The 24,732-nt window shown below is 35.1% G+C and overlaps 1 protein-coding gene across 1 annotated transcript; it reads left to right on the top strand.

Moving 5' to 3' along the window:
• The first annotated feature begins 1,536 nt into the window (after positions 1–1,536).
• LOC145596140 (lectin-like protein At1g53060) lies at positions 1,537–2,616 on the top strand. The gene has a single exon (XM_081652565.1). It carries the CDS (start codon positions 1,537–1,539, stop codon positions 2,614–2,616), a length of 1,080 nt encoding a protein of 359 aa, XP_081508691.1.
• Positions 2,617–24,732: the final 22,116 nt, after the last annotated feature.

Genomic DNA, 24,732 nt, shown 5'->3' with positions numbered 1-24,732 from the left:
ACTTTCAACAGATAGCTAAATATACGGAGTATCTGATATACATGATTGGACCGTAAAACTCATTTTATAATGGGTTAGCCCATTATATTTTCAGCTTATGTCAGTATGTTGTTTTAATGTTCATATTTGGGCTAATATAAATATAGTAATAAGGTCCAGACAATTGTCACGTCTTCCAAAATAGGTCCATCTTAAAAATATCAAAGTCTTTCACGCCCCAAGACTTGGGGAAAGCAGCTACCAGGTCACTTTTACCTAACTCTAGGTAACAAGTCAACAATACCATGTGATTTGAGGGGTTCAATGTTTTCTTTGGCTTGTTCAATTGATAAATGGTACTTCGTAGTAAATGATACAATTATTACTTATAACTTTATAAGGGATGGACTTAATATGAAGAATTATTATTGTGAGATTTTGATTTGGTCTACATTCTTAAAAAATATTGTAGTCTGACGTAGTTTTGGTTATAGACTTATGCACCACATTAATAAGTATTACGGTTTGATTTTTATCTAAAACTCAGATTAAGTAGGAAGGATTTAAATCCAAATCAATAAAACATACGGAGTAAATAGATTCGAGTCCAATCCAATCTAATATGAAGATCTAGATATCGAGGAATGAGGACATCATATCCAATTATCCACTGTCATTTCCAGAGATATTGAAGATAAAGAGGGGTGGTCCAAAGAATGTCTATAATTTTGAAGGAAACTTGATGGTACCTATTCATTATTCAATGCATGTTAGCTAGATGAAGGTAGTACTTATTCTCATAAGTTTGTAATGCACATTAAGTTTTTTTTTCTTCATTGGGTTAATATGTGCATGAAATTTAAGTCTTAAAATCCAACCCAGGGGCAAACATAGTTTATTAGTTCTCATAAGAAATTATATTAATCAAAGATAAATTAGATAAGTCAATGAATTAATTACCTCATATTGTAAGAAGTAAAATTTTACAAGATGTTTAATTATGTGTTCACCTAAAATAAAATAATGGTTCATGGCCAATTTACTAACAAATAAAATAAGTGTAGCTATTGTCTCAAAAAAAAAAAAAAAAAAAAAAGGTGTAAGTGTGTAACTATTCGAACACGAGTCCTTCCTACCAACAGCCAAATGTTTATCTACCTTACATTATGACCTTATACGGAGTAATAAGTGAATGATTTAATATGATATAATTCCTGTCAAGAAATAGAAATAAAGATAAAAAATGATAAAATCCACTTGCTAAGACGTGCCACCGTCCTACTGGCCAGTAACCACCGCATAAGAATATAGCTTAAACATTAAACAACCACCACTCCTCTCTATTTCCTTCTCTCTCTTTCTCTCTCATACAATCGTCGGCTACCTCACCTATATTCTGTGAATCCCTGCCCTCAAGAATGTAGGCAAAAATATTTCCCTAAAAATAAAATTAAAAATCCCCCAAAATATTTCAGATTTCTTTTCTTCCTTTTTCCTTTGATTCGAAGATATTTCAACCTGCAAATCGATTCATTTGGGAAGAAGAAGAAGAAATCAATGGCAACCTTGAATCAAAATCAAAGGTATTATTTCTCATTTTCTCTGTTAATCTTCTATTTCTTAACCCTAATTACAAAACCCATTTCGTCATTTTCACTCCAAGGCTTTAATGGCGATCAAAATCCCAACTTTGATGCCGATTTCACCCTTTTGGGTGATGCCCAGATCGCCAATGAGGGTAATTTCGTCAATCTTACTTCCCCTTCATCTGGGTTTACTAGTTCTGGGCAAATCGTTTACAAGAAACCCTTTAAACTCGTTGATTCAAAATCTTCGAAACCAATAATTTCATTTTCTACTGAATTTACCTTTACAATTACCCCTGGTAATGGAGATGGATTAGCATTTGTGATTTTCCCTAGTGATGGGGAACTTTCACAGGTTTTCGATCAAGGGTATTTTGGGGTTTCTGATAAAATTGACCGTAAATTTGTTGCTGTTGAGTATGATACTCGTAAAGATGATAATGTAGGTGATTTGAATGGTAATCATGTTGGTGTAGATGTGGGTAGTAGTTTTGTATCTAAAGATATTAGTGATGTTTCTTCAATTGGTTTGCTTTTGAATGGTGGGATTCCTTTGAAATCTTGGATTGATTATGAAGCTAGTTCTAAGAGATTGGAGATTAGATTGGCTGAATCTGGTAGTGAAAGGCCGGTTCAGCCTTTGATGTCGTTTTCGATTGATTTGTCAAAAATGTGGGGAGATAAGGAGATTTTGGTAGGTATTAGCTCATCTAGTGGAAATTCTACACAAATGAGTAGTTTATCTTCATGGAGTTTTAAGGTCAGGACTGTTCCTAGCTCGTTGCATTCGCAACCATTGGATCCCCAGGGTCATAGTGATGAGGAACAGCCAATTCGAAGGAATAAGAGTAGGTTTTTGACTGTTCTTGGTGCGTTGATATTTGCCACAGGATGTGGTACATTGGTGGCATTCGTTGCATTGTTTTTCTGGGTGGTGTTATTTGGTAGGCACTCGAATGTAGTCCCTGAAATGCCTATGAATCAGGTGGATTTCAAATATGAAAAGGTAAATGTGACTGTCAATAATGATTCTCATGATACCACGAGTTGATTCATTTTTTACGTGACAAGTATTCTATCCCCTTGTCATGCCTTGTATGTTTGTTCGTTCGTTGTATCTTTGCTGTGTGATTTGGGTATGATCCTTATCCACCTTGTAAAATTTTCCGCCATTGTAGGTTTATTTGTAATAGCTAGTATGGTGAAGAACACTCATGATGTAGTTAGAATGTTGTAGTAAATGAAATCCATTTTTTCATATAAAATCTTGATTTTTATACTGGCATTTACATTCTCTGTACATTAATTGTTATGGCTACATTATATTGTTGTATGAGTGGTTGATTGCGGTTCTTGAATTGGAGTTTTGATTACCAAGAAGGGACATCCTCAGCCTTATGCAGATAAGTTTTGAATTGCGGTTGTTGGATATTGTTATCAACTGGGTGGTGTCTAGAAATTGGCTGGAATCTGAATTTTGCACCTTATGTTATGACTTATGAGGAAGCACATCACATTGTTATGATCGTGATAGCTTTGTATTATGCCCATTACCCTACAATGAATTTCGGCACACTTCTTGTCTCGATTCCCTTAGTCATTGTCCTCTTATAGATGGGATCAGATAACTACAGATTGTGATTTGCTGATAGTGATTATATCTCTTCTTACCTCGTGTCTTAGTAGTTTGACATTTGTCCTATGAAGAGTGGTTAGAACTGGTACTTAATGAGAAATTCGACATGGTAGGAGTATTTGTACCATGGGGACTTGAGTGCAAGAAGACTAATTTGAGATGTGTAAATAGAAACCTATACAAGTATTTGTTTGAGAACATGGTGGTGTCTCTCTTTTTACAAGATTGAAGATGATAATGTAAGGTTAGAAGAGCATAACTTTGAGCTTTCCATTTCTTCCTTTGTGCAGGAGGGGACGGTGTGTCATGGGATAATATTGTGTATGTCTGTATGAAACCTTCATAGACCCACTGATTGGACTCTGGACTTGCGAGGGGACCTTGAGCTTAATTGATCACTATTCACTACTTCTATCAGCGAAGGACCTTAGTTAAATTGGTCGTGTCATGTGCTGTGGGCTACACATCCTCATGAGATGGAATTGATTTCCCATGAACTTTTTAAACCTCGTCAATGTGGGCTCGTGAGGAGGACTTTTCCCTTGGAGTGCCTGACTTCTCTCTTGGGCTAACGCCTAAGGGCCTTGGTGCTCACAACATGCTAACCAAAAAAATGACAATTCTACATTGTATTGTATTATATTTAGATGGCTCAGTCCTCAGTGAGACTGCATAAGATGTATACTCAGAGTCCGTGTATAAGCTATACGGCTATACCCCTGGAAGTTAGTGATATATTGACTCAGTGTGACTCGAGTCGAGTGATCTAGACCAATATATTAACCCCTGAAAACACGATGATATCGTTGAGGGACATCACTCCTCTGAATAAGCACACAACACTATCTGGAGGCAATCCTAGTCTGCTACTGCTGGGTGTATCGTGTATGCCATTGTGCCGAGTCATATGAGTATATGACCACTCCCCCCCCCCCCCCCCAACGTTACGTCCCTGTCAGTCGTGCCATATTGCCATTGAGTAGCAAATACTTCCCTTGTAGTCCATCGTGTGAGAATTCTTATTAGTCATGTATATTATACCACAATTTTACTCAAAAACCAATTAGTAACCTAGCAGGATCATTTCACTTTATCTTTCATCAAACCTTTTTATTACATATCAATCAATCAATCAATCAAAGCCTTAATCCCAAAAGTGGGGTCGGCTAACATGAACCAAATTTGATTATTCCGTGTAGTCATCAACATAAATCTTTCTCCTCCATCCCTTACGATCCAAAACTTCATCCTCACGTAAATCCATGCACTTCATATCCTTCCTCACTCCTTCCAACCAAGTCATCTTTGGTCTCCCTCTTCCTCGTTTAATCCCTCCATGGTCCCACTCTTCCACTCTTCGCACCGGTGCACCCTCGGGTCTCCGTCTTACATGTCCAAACCAACGCAGACGATTTTCCCTTAATTTATCTACAATGCCCGCCACACCTACTTTCTTGCGAATAACCTCATTTCTAATTCTATCTCTTAAAGTGTTTCCACACATCCACCTTAACATGCGCATTTCCGTAACCTCCATCTTTTTAATATGCTCTTTCTTAGAAGCCCAACATTCTGTACCATAGAGCAACACTGGTCTTATGGCAGTCCTGTAGAATTTTCCCTTCAACTTTAAGGGAATGCTGCGGTCGCATAACACTCCCGTGGCCGCTCTCCATTTAAGCCACCCTGACTTAATCCTGTGGGTCACGTCTTGATCAATGTCACCATTCTTCTGGATGATCGACCCTAGGTACTTAAAACATTCACTCATGGTCAAATCCTTTCCATCCAAACTCACCACTTCATTGCTTGTCCCCCTCTGAGTGCCAAAACGACATACCAAATATTCAGTCTTACTCCGACTTAGCTTAAACCCTCTAGATTCCAACCTTTGCCTCCATTGCTCCAACTTGACATTAACCCCATCCTTAGTCTCATCCACCAAAACGATATCATCTGCGAACAGCATACACCATGGAACCTCATCTTGAATTGGTCTAGTTAATTCATCTAGAACCGTTGCAAAAAGAAAAGGGCTTAATGCAGACCCTTGATGCAATCCGATTGTAATAGGGAAATCTTTTGTCAACCCTCCGCATGTCCTCACATTTGTTGACACATCCCGATACATATCCTTAACTAGGTCTACATACCTTCGTGGGATACCTTTCTTCAACATTGCCCACCAAAGTATCTCTCTTGGCACCTTGTCATATGCCTTCTCTAAATCAATAAAGACCATATGAAGATCTTTCTTCTTTACCCTATAAAACTCCATCATTTGTCTTATCAAATGGATTGCCTCCATAGTAGATCTCCCAGGCATAAAACCAAATTGGTTATCTGAAATGCTTGTGCATGCCCTCAACCTTTGTTCAATCACCCTTTCCCACAACTTCATAGTATGGCTCATAAGCTTAATTCCTCGATAGTTAGAACAATCTTGAGCGTCTCCTTTGTTTTTATAAACCGGGACCAAGGTGCTCTTCCTCCAATCTTGTGGGATCCTTGTAGCCGTCCATATCTTGTTGAAAAGGTTTGTTAACCAATCAATACCAATCTTACCCAAACACCTCCACACCTCTATCGGTACCCCATCAGGGCCAACCGCCTTCTTAGGTTTCATCTTCCTCAGTGCAATCTCCACCTCTACTCTCCTAATCCTTCGCACATACTCCATGTTGATTTCTTCATCACTCATAGAGGTATCTCCTATCACAACTCCATTACTTCCATTAAATAATTCATCGAAGTACCCCTTCCACCTGTCCTTGATGCCCTCCTCTTGCACTAGGACCATTTGGTTCTTATCTTTGACACACTTCACCATGCCAATATCCTTCCTTGCCTCTTGTCTTCTCTTTGCCATCTTATAAATGATCCTTTCTCCCTCCTTGGAATCAAGCTTTTCATAAACCTCCTGATATGCCTTTTCTTTTGCTTGGCGAACAGCTGCCTTTGCCTTACTCTTAGCCTCCTTATACGCTGCAAAGGTTTCATCACTCCTACATTTTCCTAAGGCTTGATAGCATTCTCTTTTTTGCTTAATTACTGCTTTCACCTCTTCATTCCACCACGAAGTATCTCTCTGTACCGAAGTTCTTCCCCTTACTTCCCCTAAGACCTCTTTGGCCACTCTTAGGAAACAGTTCTTCATTCGTAACCAAGTCATGTCCGGATCCACCTCTCCATCCCAATCCGCTTCTTCAATTACCTTTTCTGTAAAAACCTTAGCTTTTGCATCCCTTAGGGTCCACCATCTTATCCTTGGTTCTTCTTGTCTAACTTTTTTCTTCGCCTTCTCTTTCAGACGAATAGTCATTACCAATAGCCGGTGTTGGGTGACCACACTCTCCCCTGGGATAACCTTACAGTTTATGCAACTTTGTCTATCTATGCTCCTTGTGAGCAGGAAGTCTATTTGAGTTGCATTTGCTCCATTCCGAAAAGTTATCAAGTGTGAATCCCTCTTCTTAAACCAAGTATTAGCCAAAATTAAATCATATGATTGGGCAAAATCCATAATAGCTTCACCACCGGCGTCCCTCTGCCCATACCCAAAGCCTCCATGGACACTCTCATAGCCATCTCGGCTCGCCCCAACGTGCCCATTTAGATCCCCTCCAATATATAACTTCTCTGAGTGGTGGACACCCTGCACCACCTCGTCTAGGTCCTCCCAAAATTGTCGTTTCTCTTCTGCATCTAAACCCACTTGGGGAGCATAAGCACTGATAACATTCACAATCTCCTTGCCACATAGCAACTTCAGCCTTATCAACCTATCGTTCTTCCGATAGACCTCGATCACCTCTTTTGCCAACCTCTCATCGAGAACCACACCAACTCCGTTCCTAGCTCCACCATTCCTTGTTCTGTGGCTCGTTTCTTGCCCAACATACCATACCTTATACCCCAAAACCAAGCCTCGAGCTCCTTCTCCTGTCCATCTTGTCTCTTGGAGGCACATGATGTTCACGCGTCGTCTTTTCATTACTTCTACCAATTCTGCTGATTTTCCCGTAAGAGACCCCACATTCCAAGAACCAATCCGCAAACTAAATTCTTTTCTCCCACGCTCCCTCCTGATCCCAACTCCAAGCCCTTGATTATTTGACACCACAATTGGGCAATATGGCGCGTCGCTTCTGGGCGACGACCTAGCAACCCTTACATACTTATCACTGCACCCGGGTCTGGGAAGTGCAGCGCGTCGCTCAGTAGGGAACGCCCCAATGGCACGCCCTTGCTCATTTGACACCACACTCGGGCAATGTGGCGCGTCGCTTCTGGGCGACGACCTAGCAACCCTTGCATACTTATCACTACACCCGGGTCTAGGAAGTGCAGCGCGTCGCTGAGTAGGGAACACCCCCACGAAAATATCTGTTTGGCTCATGTCATGGGATGTGACGAAGTTTTATACTGGCTGTCACTGGCCTACCGTAACCCTCCTCCTTTATCCAGGCTTGGCACTGGCAGCGGGAAACCCACTGGCGGAGTTCTTTTTATTACATATAAATCTTCTTTATGATTGGTCTGTATCCCATATTTGTAACTCAATATATGCATTGTTAATAACCTCATTTGAATTAAAAATCTCAATGGATTAAAATTTCTCAATCATGTACGTTTGATTATAACTCCACATTTGCATAATTTATAACCCTATTTAAACTTGTCACACCAACAAGTCAACAAGTGATGGTGAATTGGTAAGGGACATCATAAGTAATTGTGGAAAGAAAACACACCACCTTTTAGAATATCTAACAAACAAGGGTTTCGAATAATTAATCCACTTGTCCACTTGCTCTTAGCTTTATCACTTTATTCATTATTCCCCTTTCGTGAATGTTTTTGCATTAATAATCCAATTTTTTTTATGTTAACGAAGAGATTAAGAGTAAGAATGATCCAACTTACTATTATTTTTACACGTATAGTAAAATCGTGTCGGTATATTATATGCTTATACTCGTATCAAATTATCATAATAAGCTCTAAGAAACTAAGAATTTATAGGTAGTTGATCTTCGATTTAAGTTGTATTTAATTTTATTTGTTTATGTCAATAAAACAACTTTTAAGTTTTCATATTTTATAATGTTGTATTTTCCATGCAATGTTTTCAACCAAACTACTAAAATTACTTCTTCACTCTATTAAGATTGATGGAATAATTCACCGTACACAAGACTTGTTAATTGGTCATGAATATAATAATTATACGCATTGAGTTAATGTATGTATAGCTTGTATTTTAAAAAATGAATAAATAAAAGTGAAAATATTAAGCATTAGTCTAATATTATTTAATAACACAAAGGTGAATTTTTCAATAACTCCTAAAAGTTTTAGTAAAAAAATTTAATGCTTATATCCCACCCTTAAACTACATGGATCATAAGGATATTTGTTTTTATGTTAGTCAAGAATATATATAATCAAAGCCAATGAATTTCGACTTAAAAATCACTAAATGACCAATCATTTTATTAGATCGTTTGTGTATGTTGCTCACTACCCGTACTAAATAGGTTTGGTTTTAATTGGGTCAGTTAGGTTTTAGGTCAAATTCTAATTAAGACATATTCCAACTTTTTTGATTTTGAAAACAACCAAGCAAATGTATTAAGTAGACATATTCCAACCTTATTTTCTTGATGATTGGAATGAATATGGAGCTTGAATGATTTCAATTTAGGTCATAGTAGATTCTAAGTCATTTAGTATAAAGTGAAAATTAAATCAATTTTTGTAGGGAGCCATAAGGGCAGATGATGAGAATCAATTGCAAAATTTTCTGGAATCAGGAGAAAAGCTCTCAGCACTTGAGCTATATACCTCACTCTCAATAGTTCCCATCAATTTAATGCTCTCACTAGAGTTACAAGCTTATGTCACTTACCTCAGCACCAATTTCATCATATTCAACTCATATGTTAAAATTGGATAAACTCAAGTTAAGAATAGAACTAAAACTGGTTTTACTCAAAAAAAAAAAAAAAAAAGAAAAAAAAAGGGAGTTAGGCCAAAGTTTGCAATTCCTTAGTACTGTACTGGATTAAGCTGGCCTTGAAATATGAGGTTAAGAATTGGATTATTAATGTTTATTATCAATCAACAGAAGCCCACTACGCTATTATGTTGGGTAGTGGAGGCAAAATATCCTTTGCAGTATGGCCGACTTGCCTACAACTAGTTGACCCTATGGCCCATCTTCTTTTTCTTGGGGGAATTGAAGGAGTAGGAGGGTAAGGAAGAATAATACACATCACTCAAAGTGGATTTTTATGGTTTTTTTAGGTATTGAGAGGATTTTATGAGAGAGCATTCTTATTACACCACACATAAAATTAAGGGATTTTATAAGAAACGCGGATGAGAATAATAATAAGTCCACTCTTTGAGACGGCGTATACTTATTCGAGACTAAGGAGAAATAAGATTGGATCTATCTCTGAGAGTGGATTCTTGAGTCTATTCGAAAAATTTTATTACAAAAAATATATGTTGCGCTTTTCCATACTTAAAAAATCCCTTATAATTAAACTAGGAATCCCCCCTGAAGACATGTTATACAATTACTTATAAATGTTAAATTAATCTCTAAGAGTGAATTCTCAAGTCTAATCTAAATTTTACTTTAAGAAATAATTTTAGTTTGAATAATTTTCAGGCTACTTTACATGCGATAGTGTTTGAAAAATCCCTTAAGATTAGACTCACAGTCGACTTTTAGAGATGCAAGTATCACTCCGTGACAGGATGTTATTAGCAAATGAACAACTCATTGTTGTCAAAATCAAATATGTACGGTGTTGGAGGTCTAGAATCATCCCCAGCTAATTAATGAGACTAGATAAGGTTTGTAATCATCATATGGCGCTAAGATGAGGAATCTATATATGCAAGTACACCTTCAAATCGCTGAGTCGGAAACCATTGCCTAGCATTTAATCTACATTTCCTGAATTATCAACTTCTTTTCAAGCTGTAACACTCCAAAATAGCCAATATTATGAACCTACACACTTACCATATGTGCAAAATGTTACAACTAACTATAGTATAGTCTATAGTCTATAGTCTATAGTGTGAGTCCTACATGTATGTAGCATGTAGGAAGAAGGGAACATAATTGCATAAACGCCGTTTCCTTTTTAGAATGTGTGATTAGCAGTTAGCACTTGTATAATTGTTTTCCATCATTTCATCATTATTTAAGCATGTGAATGCAACAGTTTCAACCCATGTTCTTCGTAGTGGGCGTTGCTAAAAGACAATTTTTGAGGTGGTCTTATAACTTCTTATACTATACCAGCTTTCCGGCAGGCCTTCCCCACCACCAAGACCTAAATAAAGATGATACATGAACAATAAACAACCATAATTCACTGTGTTTTGAGTATTGTATGTGCTAATTTTCCGTCTAGTCACTAGTCTCTAACAACTTTGGCGGAGGTGCTTACTTCTGTTTCTCACGACATCGTATATTTTAAAAGATTTTGGTTGAAAAGTAAATTGTACATATCTGCATTATAGAGGTGGCAAACAGGTCATTTGGATTAGGTCTGACGTGAGAAACAAACTGCATATTTTTAATTTGAATGAAATATTTCTTTCGATTTTTTGTTCAATAGATTTTACTAAATACTATTAGTATTAGGGTCTGTTCACATTTACTAAACTGAGCTGAGCTGAATTGAATTATTTATGAGAGAAGAAAATTAGAAAGTGAACTGAATTGAAATGAAATTAAGCTTAAATGAACAAGCCCTTAATCGTAGTAAGTTTTAAATTAAATAATTCGTGTCAAACTTAAAGTATATGATACCGGTTAGGATTTGGGTTTAATTGGTGTAACCTTTCTACATGTTTTTCTTACATCATCACATGTATCACATTTGTGATTTTTCTTAAGCTGAATTATTGCAATTTTGCCATCATCCATCAAAGTCACGCAAATTGGAGAAATAGTCGGTCCACTCCGAAAAATTTGTGATTACATGCATAGTAACAATATTTAATAAATGAATGAATTATCAAGAATCGTAGTTATTCAAACCACCTATCAACTGCCCTAGGCCCCCACATCACAAATTCACAAGTGTGGAAAATTGTAGCCAAAGTTATTGGTAGTATAATTTACCCTAGCAAAAAATTTAGTGCATAGTATGGTAAATTTGAGATTAGTAAAATGCGTGTCAAAATATTTGGAGGTTTACTATCATCGCACCCTTCCACCAACCTTCCGCTCTTCCACTTTGCGCTGGTGCGGGTGGGTCGGCCCATTGACTCATCACACCCTTCTTGGTTGAAGTTTCTTCCTTCCCACTCTTTTCAAAAAGTAATAAACTAATGAAATATAAAAATTACTCATTTACTTTTGTAATTACAATTTAAAAAAAGTGCATTTGTTTTTTGGATTATAATAAGAAAAGTACATCTCGTAAAATTATGACATTACCAGTGTCTCTTTTATTTTCTATATACTAGTTAATTGTAAACATTTTAATCTAACACATCGGTTAGGTCACCTTGTAAAGAGTTCAATACAAGTCGAATAATAGCGTGTTAATAATGCACGAATCAATAAGTGAGCAAGTAATAAGACGAAATGAGTAAACGAGATAAAAATGAGTGCATGCTAATATTTAGTATTTAACTACTTTATCCTTTCCTATCTAGTTGAGATGGTTTGACTGGCACTAAGCTATAGGCATTTCTATTGATGTAAATTTATGTGCCGTAAAATTTTGTTAAATTTATAACTATTTTCATAGAGGTTAAATTGGTGTGACTATTCCTTTTAAGTAAAAGATTAGAGCATGTTCTGATTGACTGAACAGAGCTGAACTTATTGGAGCTGAATTGAACTGGACTAAATATTTTATAAGAGAAGAAAATTAAGATAAGAACTGAACTGAACTGAACTAACGTATTGGAGCTGAACTGAACTGAACTGAATTGAAAATAAGCTGAACAAAACAGATCCTAAAAGTATCTTAACTAAATAGGGATGACTTTATTAGGAAAGCATGTTTATAATAAAAGATTAAATTCAGTATTTCATATAAACAAAGAAAGACTATATTAGCCTTTTTTTTTTATTATTATTTTTTTCACTCACCCTTCAATTTTTGCCCTCCCCTTCTAAAGTTTTTTTTTATTTTTATTTTTTATTTGAAAGTAGCGCTTTTTTCTTAGCTAAGCAAAACAATTTTTTTTCTTTTTTTTTAAACCCAAGCGAATGCGTAAAATGCAATGGCTTTTTTTTTTTTTTTTTTTGTGTGTGCGTGTGTGTGTTAGAGGGCCATAAGGGCATGTGATGACTGATGAGAATCAATCCCAAGATCTTTTGAAACTGGGAACAAAGCTCTAACCACTTAAGCTATTCTTCACTAATTAGTTAATTAGTATATAATGATGATGTCGGTATTAGTGTGAACATCGAGCTAACATCAGAAAATTTTGGCCCCTACGATATACTATCTTATGGTGAGAAGCTCATTTGAGAGAGTAAATAAAAAAGGAACACAAAAGCAAAAGGAGCACATGTGTGTTGATCAATACTTTGACTTATCATAATTTATTTGTAAATGGTTGTCTTCATCATTTTGAATTTTCAATCCATAACTCCATAACCAATTTTACTTGCAACTTCCACATAATAACCGACCCATGGGCCATGGAGAAAGCAAAAGGAAAACGACAAATCTTTGCAACAAGAAGTATAAAGTAATAGTTGTATATTTTGGAAACCATACAAGTTAAAATAGGAACATCTTTTTAGAACAATGGTAATAAGTTGCTTTTTGTTTTTTATTTATTTATTTATTATTATTTTTTTTCCAAAGCCACAAGTGATAAGAATTAATTTCACATGAAAGGAGTATAACTTTTTTATTGTTTTTTTTACTACGAACTTTATTTCTTACATGTGTTAACGCTGTACAATTTTAACCATTAATACTATAATTATTAGTACATAGAAAAAAAATTATACATTGAATATTTTGAAATTATTAATTAACAAAAAGTACTCCCTCCATCCCTAAATTATATTCTTACTTCTCTATATTATGTGAAGAATAAATGCTAGAAATAGGAATGTAATTTAGGGATGGAGGGAGTAAAGAAATATTGCATGACTGTATGTAGTTTGAAATATGACTACCATATTATTTTAATGATAAACAATATGATCAGTTCATTTTTTTCAAATTGTAAAATGGGCATAATTAGTCTCCTAATAATCTAATATGTACAATGCAAAAATAATTTCTGAAAAGTTTAATCCCCACAAAAAAAATCATTATTCGAGAAACTATAAATAATAATAAATATAAAATAAATAAAACTAAAAATTTAATATATAAACAAAGCGTTAACACAACTATTTTATACTAAAAATGATATGATATAATATATTTTTTGGAGAAAAATATGTCAATTATAAACCGTATAATCATGAAAATGTTATGGTACTCATATTTCAAATGACTACTATAGAATTTTCATTTTATAAAAACATGTCTTTTTTTTCCCCTGTTAACACAATTTTTATATCGTTTGCTAATATACAAGGTACAAGTTTAACAACTAATATCCCTCGTCAATATAAAATATTGACATTATGAAAATATATAAATTGAGATGAATCTTATAAAATGCCACACGATATGACTATGAGTCTATGACCATAACTCACGTACAAGTTGACGATTTCTAATTAGAGGTGGTCACACTTTATAAATTTGTTATACAAACATTAAATTTAAACCTCCAAAAGAAATTTCGAATAAAAAGTGAGGTAACAACAAATAACAACTGAAGTCGAAGCTGGTCCAAGAAGAACATAATTTTCAAGGAGTAGGAGAATAACAAATTCCAAATGTTTTGGAGCGGAAAAAACGGGCGTTAACGGTTAACTTGATAAACACGTATTTAAACTAACACTTGATTATACTGAGCTTGCTTTAACTTTAACCTTATGCACAAAATATAGTAGGGCAAAAGTTGTCCTAGGAAACTGGTAAATAATGTCACGATATACTTTTATAAGGCAAACAAGACAGACAACAAACAGCCAAATTCATTGTTATAATGTACTATGATAGTTATATGGAGTATTTTGATGGTGTAAATTTATGCCCAACAAATATTAGGGAAGCTAAGTGTTATCACATCAAATGCATGAATGAAATCGTTTATTGGTACCACACATTATGACACTTTACCATACTTCTTCTCTTTGCCCTTTGCATTGCGATTGCAGTAGCTATAGTGCGCTGTTAAATGCTTTGCTAGTGCTGCTTTGTCTTTGTCACGAAAGCCTTGTTTTGGTAGTTATATGCAATGATGATTTGTACCAACTTAATTTTACGCAATTTCGTGTAAACCATCCGTCTCTAAATAGCGTATCCGTTTCTGTTAACTACTTTTTCTATGGCATATATTTTTGTTAAAAAGTAATTATATGCGAGTCGATAAAAATAGATATGGACCTTGTGTACCAAAAAAAAAAAAAAAAAATAAAAAAATAAAAAAAAAAAAACTTAAATAAAGTTGTACAGATTAGGACTATTAAAACGATATACCTGAGACAACTCAAAAGATTTTTTTTTTGCTAGATGTGAGGCTTTATATTTTAGTTTTCAATGAATATGTTCTATGAATATTTTTTTTTTTCAAAATAATTATTTGAAGATGAAGGAAGTATAATACCAAATTTATATTTACTCTCATAATTCTACTACATATTTTTAATATTTTATTCCACTCATAATCTGTAAATTTGCAAACAAATTAAAGAAAAGTAGTTTTCGTGTGTAAAGAAATGTGGGTGAATGAATGAAAAAAAACTGAAAAAAAGGGATATACCATATACATACAATATACAACTATGACTTTGTATGGAGTACATTATAAATGGCATGTTAAAACAACAGTGTATTAATTGTGAGATAATAAGGAGATGTAATAAAATAATAAACACTACCCGTTTTATTTTTGTTGACATATTTTGACTTTCACCACTATTCACACAAGAAACTTTGACTATATTTGATGTTATGAATTTTTCTCAAGAAAAAAAACTTAGATAAGCGAGGTCTTGTTAAATTTGTCTTATTCTATTATGGAGTACCCTTAAACGTACACATGTATTACAGAGTCTCATAGAAAAAAAACACCCTAAACGAAAACTTAAGAAAGAACGAAGGGGTTACAACGGTACATTATAGAAGTATAAGACAATAAAGTTAACTAAAATCTAAAGAAAGTCTCCCTAGATTTCCTAGAAGTTGCAACTCATTATTAAAAATCAAAATCATTCATGATTACATTCCATAAAACAGTTAATTTAATCTTACCATACACTTGTTTTAGACAAAACCTATTGTTAAATTCATATCAAATTAATGAACATCAAAAAGAAAAATGCAACCGTCACATCCCATTATCCCAAACATAGTAAAGCCGCACTTTTTTCCATTAAGCAAAAAAATTAGATTAATTGTAGTGCTTTCCATCATTTTATGCAAAAGTAATATATTTAGACACATTAATATATTTCGAGGAGATGAATAAACAAGTTCGTTCAATGGAGCGCAATATAATCACGTCATGCAATAAGCTAGTGATGCAATTTAAGTTGGGGAACAAAATCTCTAAACGTATTATAAAATAAGGGGAAAGGGAGAATAAGAGAGAGATGTAGAGAGGTAATAGTGTTATGTCTATCTTCATCCATTTCATGAACATCTATATATATACAAGATGTGAACAATGTAACTTATATGGACAATGAAGAGTCCATTCATGAGAGGATTAATGTGGACTAATGACAAAGGAGGGTTACAAGGATGCTATTACTACCATACTTAAGGTAGTCATAAAAGAGATATTTACAAGCTATAATGACCATTCATAATAACATATTTTATAACACTCCCCCTTGGATGGTCATTATTTAAAAATAGAATAATGCGCTTATATGCTGCCTCATTAAAAACCTTTCCAGGAAAAACCCTATGGGAAAAAACCATGGATAAGGGAAAAAGAGTGCAGCGCACAATTACTCCCCCTCATTATTATATCACTGAAGATCTTTGAGACGACGCAATCCAATACGATAAACTAACTTTTTAAATGTTGCGGTCGGAAGAGCCTTAGTGAATAAGTCTGCTAGATTCTCACTTGAACGAATCTACAATACTTTTATGTCTCCATTCTTTTGAAGATCATGAGTGAAGAAAAATTTGGGTAAGATGTGCTTTGTTCTGTCGCCTTTGATGTATCCTTCCTTAAGTTGAGCAATACAAGCTGCATTATCCTCATATAAAGTTGTCGGTGCCTCCTTCCCAGATGATAAACCACAAACTTCTTTTATGTGTTGAATTACCGACCTTATCCATACACATTCACGACTAGCCTCGCGAATTGCTAAAATCTCAGAATGATTGGAAGAAGTAGCTGCAATGGTTTGTTTCATGGAACGCCAAGAAATGGCAGTACCACCATATGTGAACACATATCCAGTTTGTGATCGACCATTATGAGGATCAGATAAATAACCTGCATCTGCAAAACCAATCAAATTTTCTTTGGACAACTTTGGGAAAAATAAACCCATATCCTTCGTACCTTGAAGATAACGAAGTAAATGTTTGATCCCATTCCAATGCCTCCGAGTTGGACATGAACTAAACCTTGCTAATAAATTAACTGAAAATGATATGTCGGGTTGTGTATGACTTGCAAGGTACATTAGCGCTCCAATTGCACTAAGATATGGTACTTCAGGACCAAGAATTTTTTCATCATTTTCCCGAGGTCGGAATGGATCTTTATCTACTTCAAGTGATCTTACAACCATAGGGCTACTCAATGGATGTGCTGTATCCATAGAGAATCTTTTAAGAATCTTTTCTATGTATGTTGATTGATGCACAAGGATTCCATTCTCTAGGTGCTCTATTTGTAACCCCAAGCAGAATTTTGTCTTTCCAAGATCTTTCATTTCGAACTCTTTCTTTAAATAATTGACAGTCACTGAAATCTCTTCAGGAGTTCCAATGATATTCAAATCATCAACATACACCGCAATTATAACAAATCCCGATCCAAATTTCTTTATAAAAATACATGGGCTGATAGGATCATTCTTATAACCTTCTTTTAACAAATACTCACTTAGACGGTTGTACCACATACGCCCAGATTGTTTCAATCCATAAAGAAATTTGTTCAATTTAATATAGAAATGTTCTCGAGAACTAGATTTTGCTGCTTCTGGCAGTTTGAATCCTTCTGGGAGCTTCATGTAAATGTCATTATCCAGTGGGCCATATAAATAAGCTGTGACTACATCCATCAAACGTAAGTCAAGTCCTTCTCTTATTGTCAGACTAATCAAAAATCTAAAAGTAGTTGCATCCACCACAGGAGAATATGTCTCCTCATAATCAATACCAGGTCTTTGTGAGAATCCTTGTGCAACTAAGCGTGCCTTATATCTTACAACTTCACCCTTTTCATTTCTCTTTCGCACAAAGACCCATTTATATCCCACTGGCTTTACACCTTCAGGTGTACGGACTACAGGTCCGAATACTTCTCTTTTTCCAAGAGATTTTAATTCTGCTTCAATTGCTTCTTTCCATTTTGGCCAATCATTTCTTTGTCTACATTCTTCAATGGATTTTGGTTCATGATCCTCATTATTATCCATAACATCTAATGCTACATTACATGCAAAAACATCATCGACGTCGATTTGATTTCGGTTCCATGTAATTCCTGACATGATATAATTTGTTGAAATTTCTTCATTATCAGGTACCTGAATTTCTTCCTGTATCATGTCTAAATTCTCTTCTGGAGATCCTTCGGAAATTGTTTCTTCAATTTGACCATCATCAATCAATGCTCCTTTTCTTTTCCGAGGATTCTTATCTTTGGAACCTATTGGTCTTCCACGTTTCTGACGTGGTTTAGACTCATTAGCAAATTTATTTTGTCCTTCCGGGACATCTATTTTAAATGGAGCATTTACAGCTGGAATATGTGACTTGGTCACTCTTTTTGGGTCAGCAAATGAGTCTGGCAATTGATTCGCTAAACTTTGCAAATGAATTATCTTTTGAACTTCCAGTTCACATTGTTTAGTTCGAGGATCAAGATGGGATAATGATAATTCATTCCATTTAATTTCCTTTTCCAGCTCTCTTTTTTCTCCCCCTAATGTTGGGAAAAGTGACTCGTTAAAATGACAATCTGCAAAACGAGCCGTAAATAAATCCCCTGTTGTAGGCTCAAGATATTTAATTATTGACGGGGATTCAAACCCAACATATATTCCCAACCTCCTTTGAGGACCCATCTTAGAGCGTTGTGGTGGAGCTATTGGAACATAAACCGCACATCAAAAAATTCTTAGATGGGAAATATTTGGTTCCTGACCATAAACCAATTGTAATGGGGAGAATTTATGATAACTTGTTGGCCTAATGCGAATTAGTGCTGCTGCATGTAATATTGCATGTCCCCAAGCAGAAATTGGGAGATTGGATTTCATAAGCAATGGTCTAGCAATTAACTGAAAACGTTTAATTAATGACTCAGCCAGACCATTTTGTGTATGAACATGTGCTACAGGATGTTCAACATTTATCCCAATAGACATGCAATAATCATTGAAAGCTTGAGATGTAAATTCACCAGCATTATCAAGCCGAATAGTCTTAATAGGAGTATCTGGAAAATGTGCCCGTAACTTAATCAATTGGGCAAGTAATCTCGCAAACGCCAGGTTATGAGTTGATAACAAGGACACATGTGACCATCTAGTTGATGCATCAATTAAAACCATAAAATATCTAAATGGTCCACATGGGGGATGTATGGGCCCACAAATATCTCCTTGTATACGTTCCAGAAAACTAATTGATTCAAAATTAATTTTAGCTGGTGATGGGCGAATTATTAACTTGCCTACTGAGCAAGCAGCACATAAAAAATTATTATGAAGAATCTGCTGGCTCTTCAAAGAATGTCCACATGAATTCGTAATTATTTTTCGCATCATTATTGAACCGGGATGGCCTAACCGGTCATGCCAAACAACAAAATTATCGTAAACTTCTGGTTTACTATAGCATGAGTTTCAATAGTATTGATTTTTGTGTAGTATAAACCGCTGGAGAATGTAGGGAGTTTCTCCAAAACATGTTTTGTGCCTTGAGTTATATTTGTGATTTGAAGGAATTCGCTATTTTCTTCATTGATTGTCTCAATATGATAACCATTGTTGCGAATATCCTTAAAACTTAATAAATTTCTTTGAGACAATGGGGAGTATAAAGCATCAATTATTTTAATTTCAGTTCCCAAAGGCAATTTTATAGTGGCTCTTCCGGAGCCCTCAATGATATTTGTACTACCCGAAATGGTACTCACATTAATCCTTTTCATCATCAAATGAGAGAAATATTTTTTATTTCGAAGTATTGTATGAGTAGTTGCACTGTCAGCAAGACATAATTCTTCACCATTCATAGCAAACTGAACTTGAGTAATATCCATGTTCTTCATGAAATAAAATATATGTCAAAATATTAAGCATAAAAATAAAGATGATAAAATAAATAATTCAATAAAAACACCCAAATAGTTTATAAATTCATAAAACATATAAAGTCCTTATTACAACCATAGAAAATAACATAAGTAAATAACTAAATAAAGTCTAATACTTAAAGTTGACATAAAATAATATAAATTTAATTATTCCCTTCCGGGGCATTGAAGAAATCACCAACTTCTAAATGAGTTGTACTACCGAAATCAAAATTATTCCCTTCCCGGGAAGTAAGGAAATTAGCAACATCGAAATGATTTGCATTGCCAAAATCAAAATCACCTTCACCATCTTCAAGAATAAGGTTTGCCTCAACTTTCTTTCCTTTCTTCAATGATTCTTGATAAAGTTCAATAAGATGCTTTGGAGTTCTACAAACCCGAGACCAATGGCCTTTTCCTCCACAACGGTAACATATATTGGTCTCATTTTTCTCTTTATCATCCCTACGTTCCCACTTCTGGTGGGAATGATAATTTGTGTAATGACCTCCACGACCTCTACCATATCCACTAAAACCACGCCCACGACCGCGACCACGACCTCTACCTTGACCACTACTACTGGAATAGTCTCTGTTTTTAGTTTCTTTCCCGTTATGGGTTGTCACATTCGCTTCAGGGAATGGAGTGGAGCCAGTTGGACGTGATTCATGATTTTTCATTAACAGCTCATTATTTTGCTCAGCCACAAGAAGACAAGATATTAATTCAGAATATTTTTTAAAACCTTTTTCTCTATATTGTGTCTGCAGGACAATATTATTAGCATGGAAAGTGGAGTATGTCTTTTCAAGCATTTCTGCATCAGTAATATTTTCTCCACATAATTTCAATTGAGAAGTTATTTTAAACATAGCTGAGTTATATTCACTAACAGATTTAAAATCTTGTAATCTCAAATTCAACCATTCATAACGAGCTCTAGGGAGTATCACTGTTTTTTGGTGGTCATACCTTTCCTTTAGATTACTCCAAAGGATTTGTGGGTCTTTCACAGTTAAATATTCATTTTTGAGCCCTTCATGGAGGTGATGGCGAAGGAAAATCATGGCTTTAGCCTTATCTTGAGGTGTTGCCTCATTAGCCTCCTTAATGGTTTCACCAAGGCCTTTAGCATCTAGGTGTATTTCAGCATCTAACACCCATGATAGATAATTCTTTCCGGTAATATCAAGGGCCACAAATTCAAGCTTGGCAAGGTTCGACATTTTCAGTAGTAGATGATTTTGTTCCCGTGATAACGTGTTATGATATTTGACTATGTTTTCCTCCGACTTTTGTTAGGTAAAGCAATGGTGCTGATAACGTATTATAAAATAAGGGGAAAGGGAGAATAAGAGAGAGATGTAGAGAGGTAATAGTGTTATGTCTATCTTCATCCATTTCATGAACATCTATATATATACAAGATGTGAACAATGTAACTTATATGGACAATGAAGAGTCCATTCATGAGAGGATTAATGTGGACTAATGACAAAGGAGGGTTACAAGGATGCTATTACTACCATACTTAAGGTAGTCATAAAAGAGATATTTACAAGCTATAATGACCATCCATAATAACATATTTTATAACAAAACGTTGAATTTTAGATTTTACACTTCTGTTCACTATATGGTTTGCGTAACACTTGTAAATTCAGTACACATTTGTAGAATGTATATAGCTTCTCATAGAAGCTTCTCCTAGAAGCTTCTATATTCTGTTACGCTCATAACAGAATTGTACAGCTCAACTATTTCTTGTATTTTATATTTATTGCTTTTCCTAGTCATCAAAGTTAGTTAGGAATTAAGCTATAAATAGTTCTTACAGGCTGTATATTCATTTTGTACATTTGAGAAATAAATTCCCAAATTAATTTCCTCACATTTTTTCTCTCTAAATTTCTGATTCAAGCTTAAGTGAATCAGTTTTACATGGTATCAGAGCTACAGGATTTCGATTTTTTGGTTGATTTCCTGCTTGTTTTCGCTTGATTTCGTTGATTTTGTTCAGCGAATTGCTATTGATTTTGATTTCAACTCAATTTTTCTTGAAATTGAGGTGATTTTTGCGATCGATCGAACTTGATTCATCGATTATTTCAATCAATTTCTGGTTGATTTTCTTACTTCTCTGCTTTAATGGCGGCTCAAGAATCCATTCATCAGCAGTCGATTTCTGCTGGTTATACTGATAAGTATTTCCTTGGTTCTGGTGATCAACCTGATCAGCATCTTGGAGCTCACAAGTTTAATGGCGACAACTTTCTCACCAGGAATCGCGCGATTAGGCTTGCTCTTGGAGCGAAGAACAAACTCTGTTTTATCGATGGAACTTGCCGTCGACCTGCTGCAGATTCTTCAGATTTGCAGAAATGGATCAGGAACGATTATATGGTTCAATCCTGGTTACTGAATTCTATGGAGAAGATAATTTCTGAAGGCTTCATTCTTCAACAATCGGCTAATCAGCTGTATGAAGAAATTGTTGAGAGGTATGGTCAATCGAATGCACCTCAGTTATTTGATTTGCATAAGAAGTTGATTTCAATTGAACAAGATTCTGATTCAATTGTTCAGTATTATTCTAAGATGAAAAGAGTTTGGGATGAGATTCAATTATTGGAAGGATTTCCAGATTGTGATTGTGGAGCTTTAGCTAAGTGTACTTGTGGAATTTTGAGGAAGATTCTTGCTGCTGATCAAAAGCAGAAGTTAATTCAGTTTTTAGCTAGATTAAATAGAGATTATGATGCTGCTAAGACTATATCATTAGTATGGATCCTTTACCTACTGTGAATCGTGCATATTACATGCTATTACAGATTGAGAGGCAACATAAGCTAAATGAGAAAATTCATGTTCCTTCTCAGACTAGTGCCTTTGCTTCTTTCAAGAATAATCAATCTTCTCAGAATTCTTCTCAACCTTCTCAATCTGGTTTTCGTGATGTGAAGCGTTATAAGATTGATAGAACTGATAAGTCTGACAGAAAATGTGATCATTGCAAAAATTCTGGTCATACTATGGATGCTTGTTTTAAGCTTCATGGTTTTCCTCCTTGGTATGTTGCTATGAGGAACAAGCAGTCTGGTGGAACTGGTAATATGTCTAAGTATGCTGGAAATGTTTCTGAGTTTCAAGTGCATGATTCTCCTTTGGATGTTGATGATTCTGTGGGAAATATTAAGGAAGCTCCTGTTGATAATGCTCTTGTGAGTGTTGTTTATAGAGAGATGATGAAGATGATGAAAGGGAAGAATACTGAGGCATCTGATTTCAGTGGAGTTTCTGTCAATTTTGCAGGTATAATTTCTGCTTCTAATGTTGATTCTGATTTGAGATGTTTTCTAGAATCAGATTGGATTGTGGATACTGGTGCTACAGATCATATGGTCTATAACAAACACTTGTTGACTACTTGTAGCTTATTGCCTAAGCCTGTTACTGTTGGTTTGTCAGATGGTCATTTAAAACATGTAGCTCATATTGGCACTGTTCTTTTAACACCTGAAATTACTCTTAAAAATGTCCTGCTTATACCAGAATTTAAACACAACATTCTATCTGTAGGAAGACTTTTAGAGCAAAGCAATTTGATTGCAAACTTTAAGCATGATTCATATGTTTTTCAAGACTCAATCACTAGTCAAGTTAGAGCTGTTGGGATCAGACAAGCTGGTTTATACAAATTCAGTTCACCATCTTTTTCAACTTCCAATAAATCTTTGTATGAAGATTTTTCTCCTGTTTCCTGTCATGTTAATTCTTCTAGGCCTAAGCTTAGTCTACTTCATTCTAGGCTAGGTCATATCTCTGTACAGAACTTGTCCAAATTGACAGTTCCTTTTGATTCAAATAATATCACTGAATTTGGTTGTGAATCATGTATTTTTGCAAAAGCTCACAAACATCCTTTTCCTATTTCTTCTTCTCATGCTTCTTGTGCTTTTGAGTTAATACATGTTGACCTATGGGGACCATATAGGCATGCTACTTTAACTGATGCACACTATTTCCTTACTATACTTGATGATTTTTCAAGAGTTACTTGGACTCACTTGGTTCATAACAAGACTCAAGTTCCTGCTATAATCAAGGGTTTTCTAGCTTATGTAGAAAATCATTTCTCTTCTTCTGTCAAGACTATTAGAAGTGATAATGGGACTGAGATCATTCAAGGTGTTTGTTCTGATTTGTTCTCTGCTAAAGGAATAGTTCATCAGAAAAGTTTGCCTGGGGTTCCTCAGCAGAATGGTAGGGTAGAACGCAAACACAAACATCTTCTTGAGACTGCTAGGGCTTTGAGGTTTCATGCTAGTTTATCAATAAGGTTTTGGGGTGAATGTTTACTTGCTGCAACATATTTGATTAATCTCATGCCTAGCTCAGTGTTACACTAGAAGACACCTTATGAAATGTTGATGAAGAGATTACCTGTTTATGATCATTTGAGGGTTATTGGCTAGCAGAGCTAAGAAATGCATTTTCTTAGGATATCCTTATGGTCAAAAAGGATATAAGCTTTATGATTTGGAGAATAGAAAGATTGTTTTAAGCAGGGATGTTACTTTCTTTGAGGATGTGTTTCCTTTTAAGTCTGATGATTCCAGAATTATAAATTCTGATGTTTCTTCATCTCAGCAAGGGTCTATGGTTAATCCTGCTGTTTTACCTCCTGCTAAAACTGTTTTTCCTAACAATCAAGGGTCTTCTGAATCACCTATTTCTTCTTCTTCTGATTCTGTATCTCATACTCAACCTCATATTCAGGATCATAGTATTTCTATTGATTCTGATCCTGTTTCTGTACCTGAGGTTACTATACCTGTTATTTCTGATGTTCAGCCTGATCCTACTTTGAGAAGATCTTCTAGGCCAATAAAACCTTCT

The sequence above is a fragment of the Chenopodium album genome, chromosome 19 (assembly GCF_948465745.1).
Source record: "Chenopodium album chromosome 19, dcCheAlbu1.1, whole genome shotgun sequence".
NCBI lineage: Eukaryota > Viridiplantae > Streptophyta > Magnoliopsida > Caryophyllales > Amaranthaceae > Chenopodium > Chenopodium album.
The sequence above is the reverse complement of the archived record's forward strand: the minus strand, read 5'-3'. Positions and strand labels throughout refer to the sequence as shown.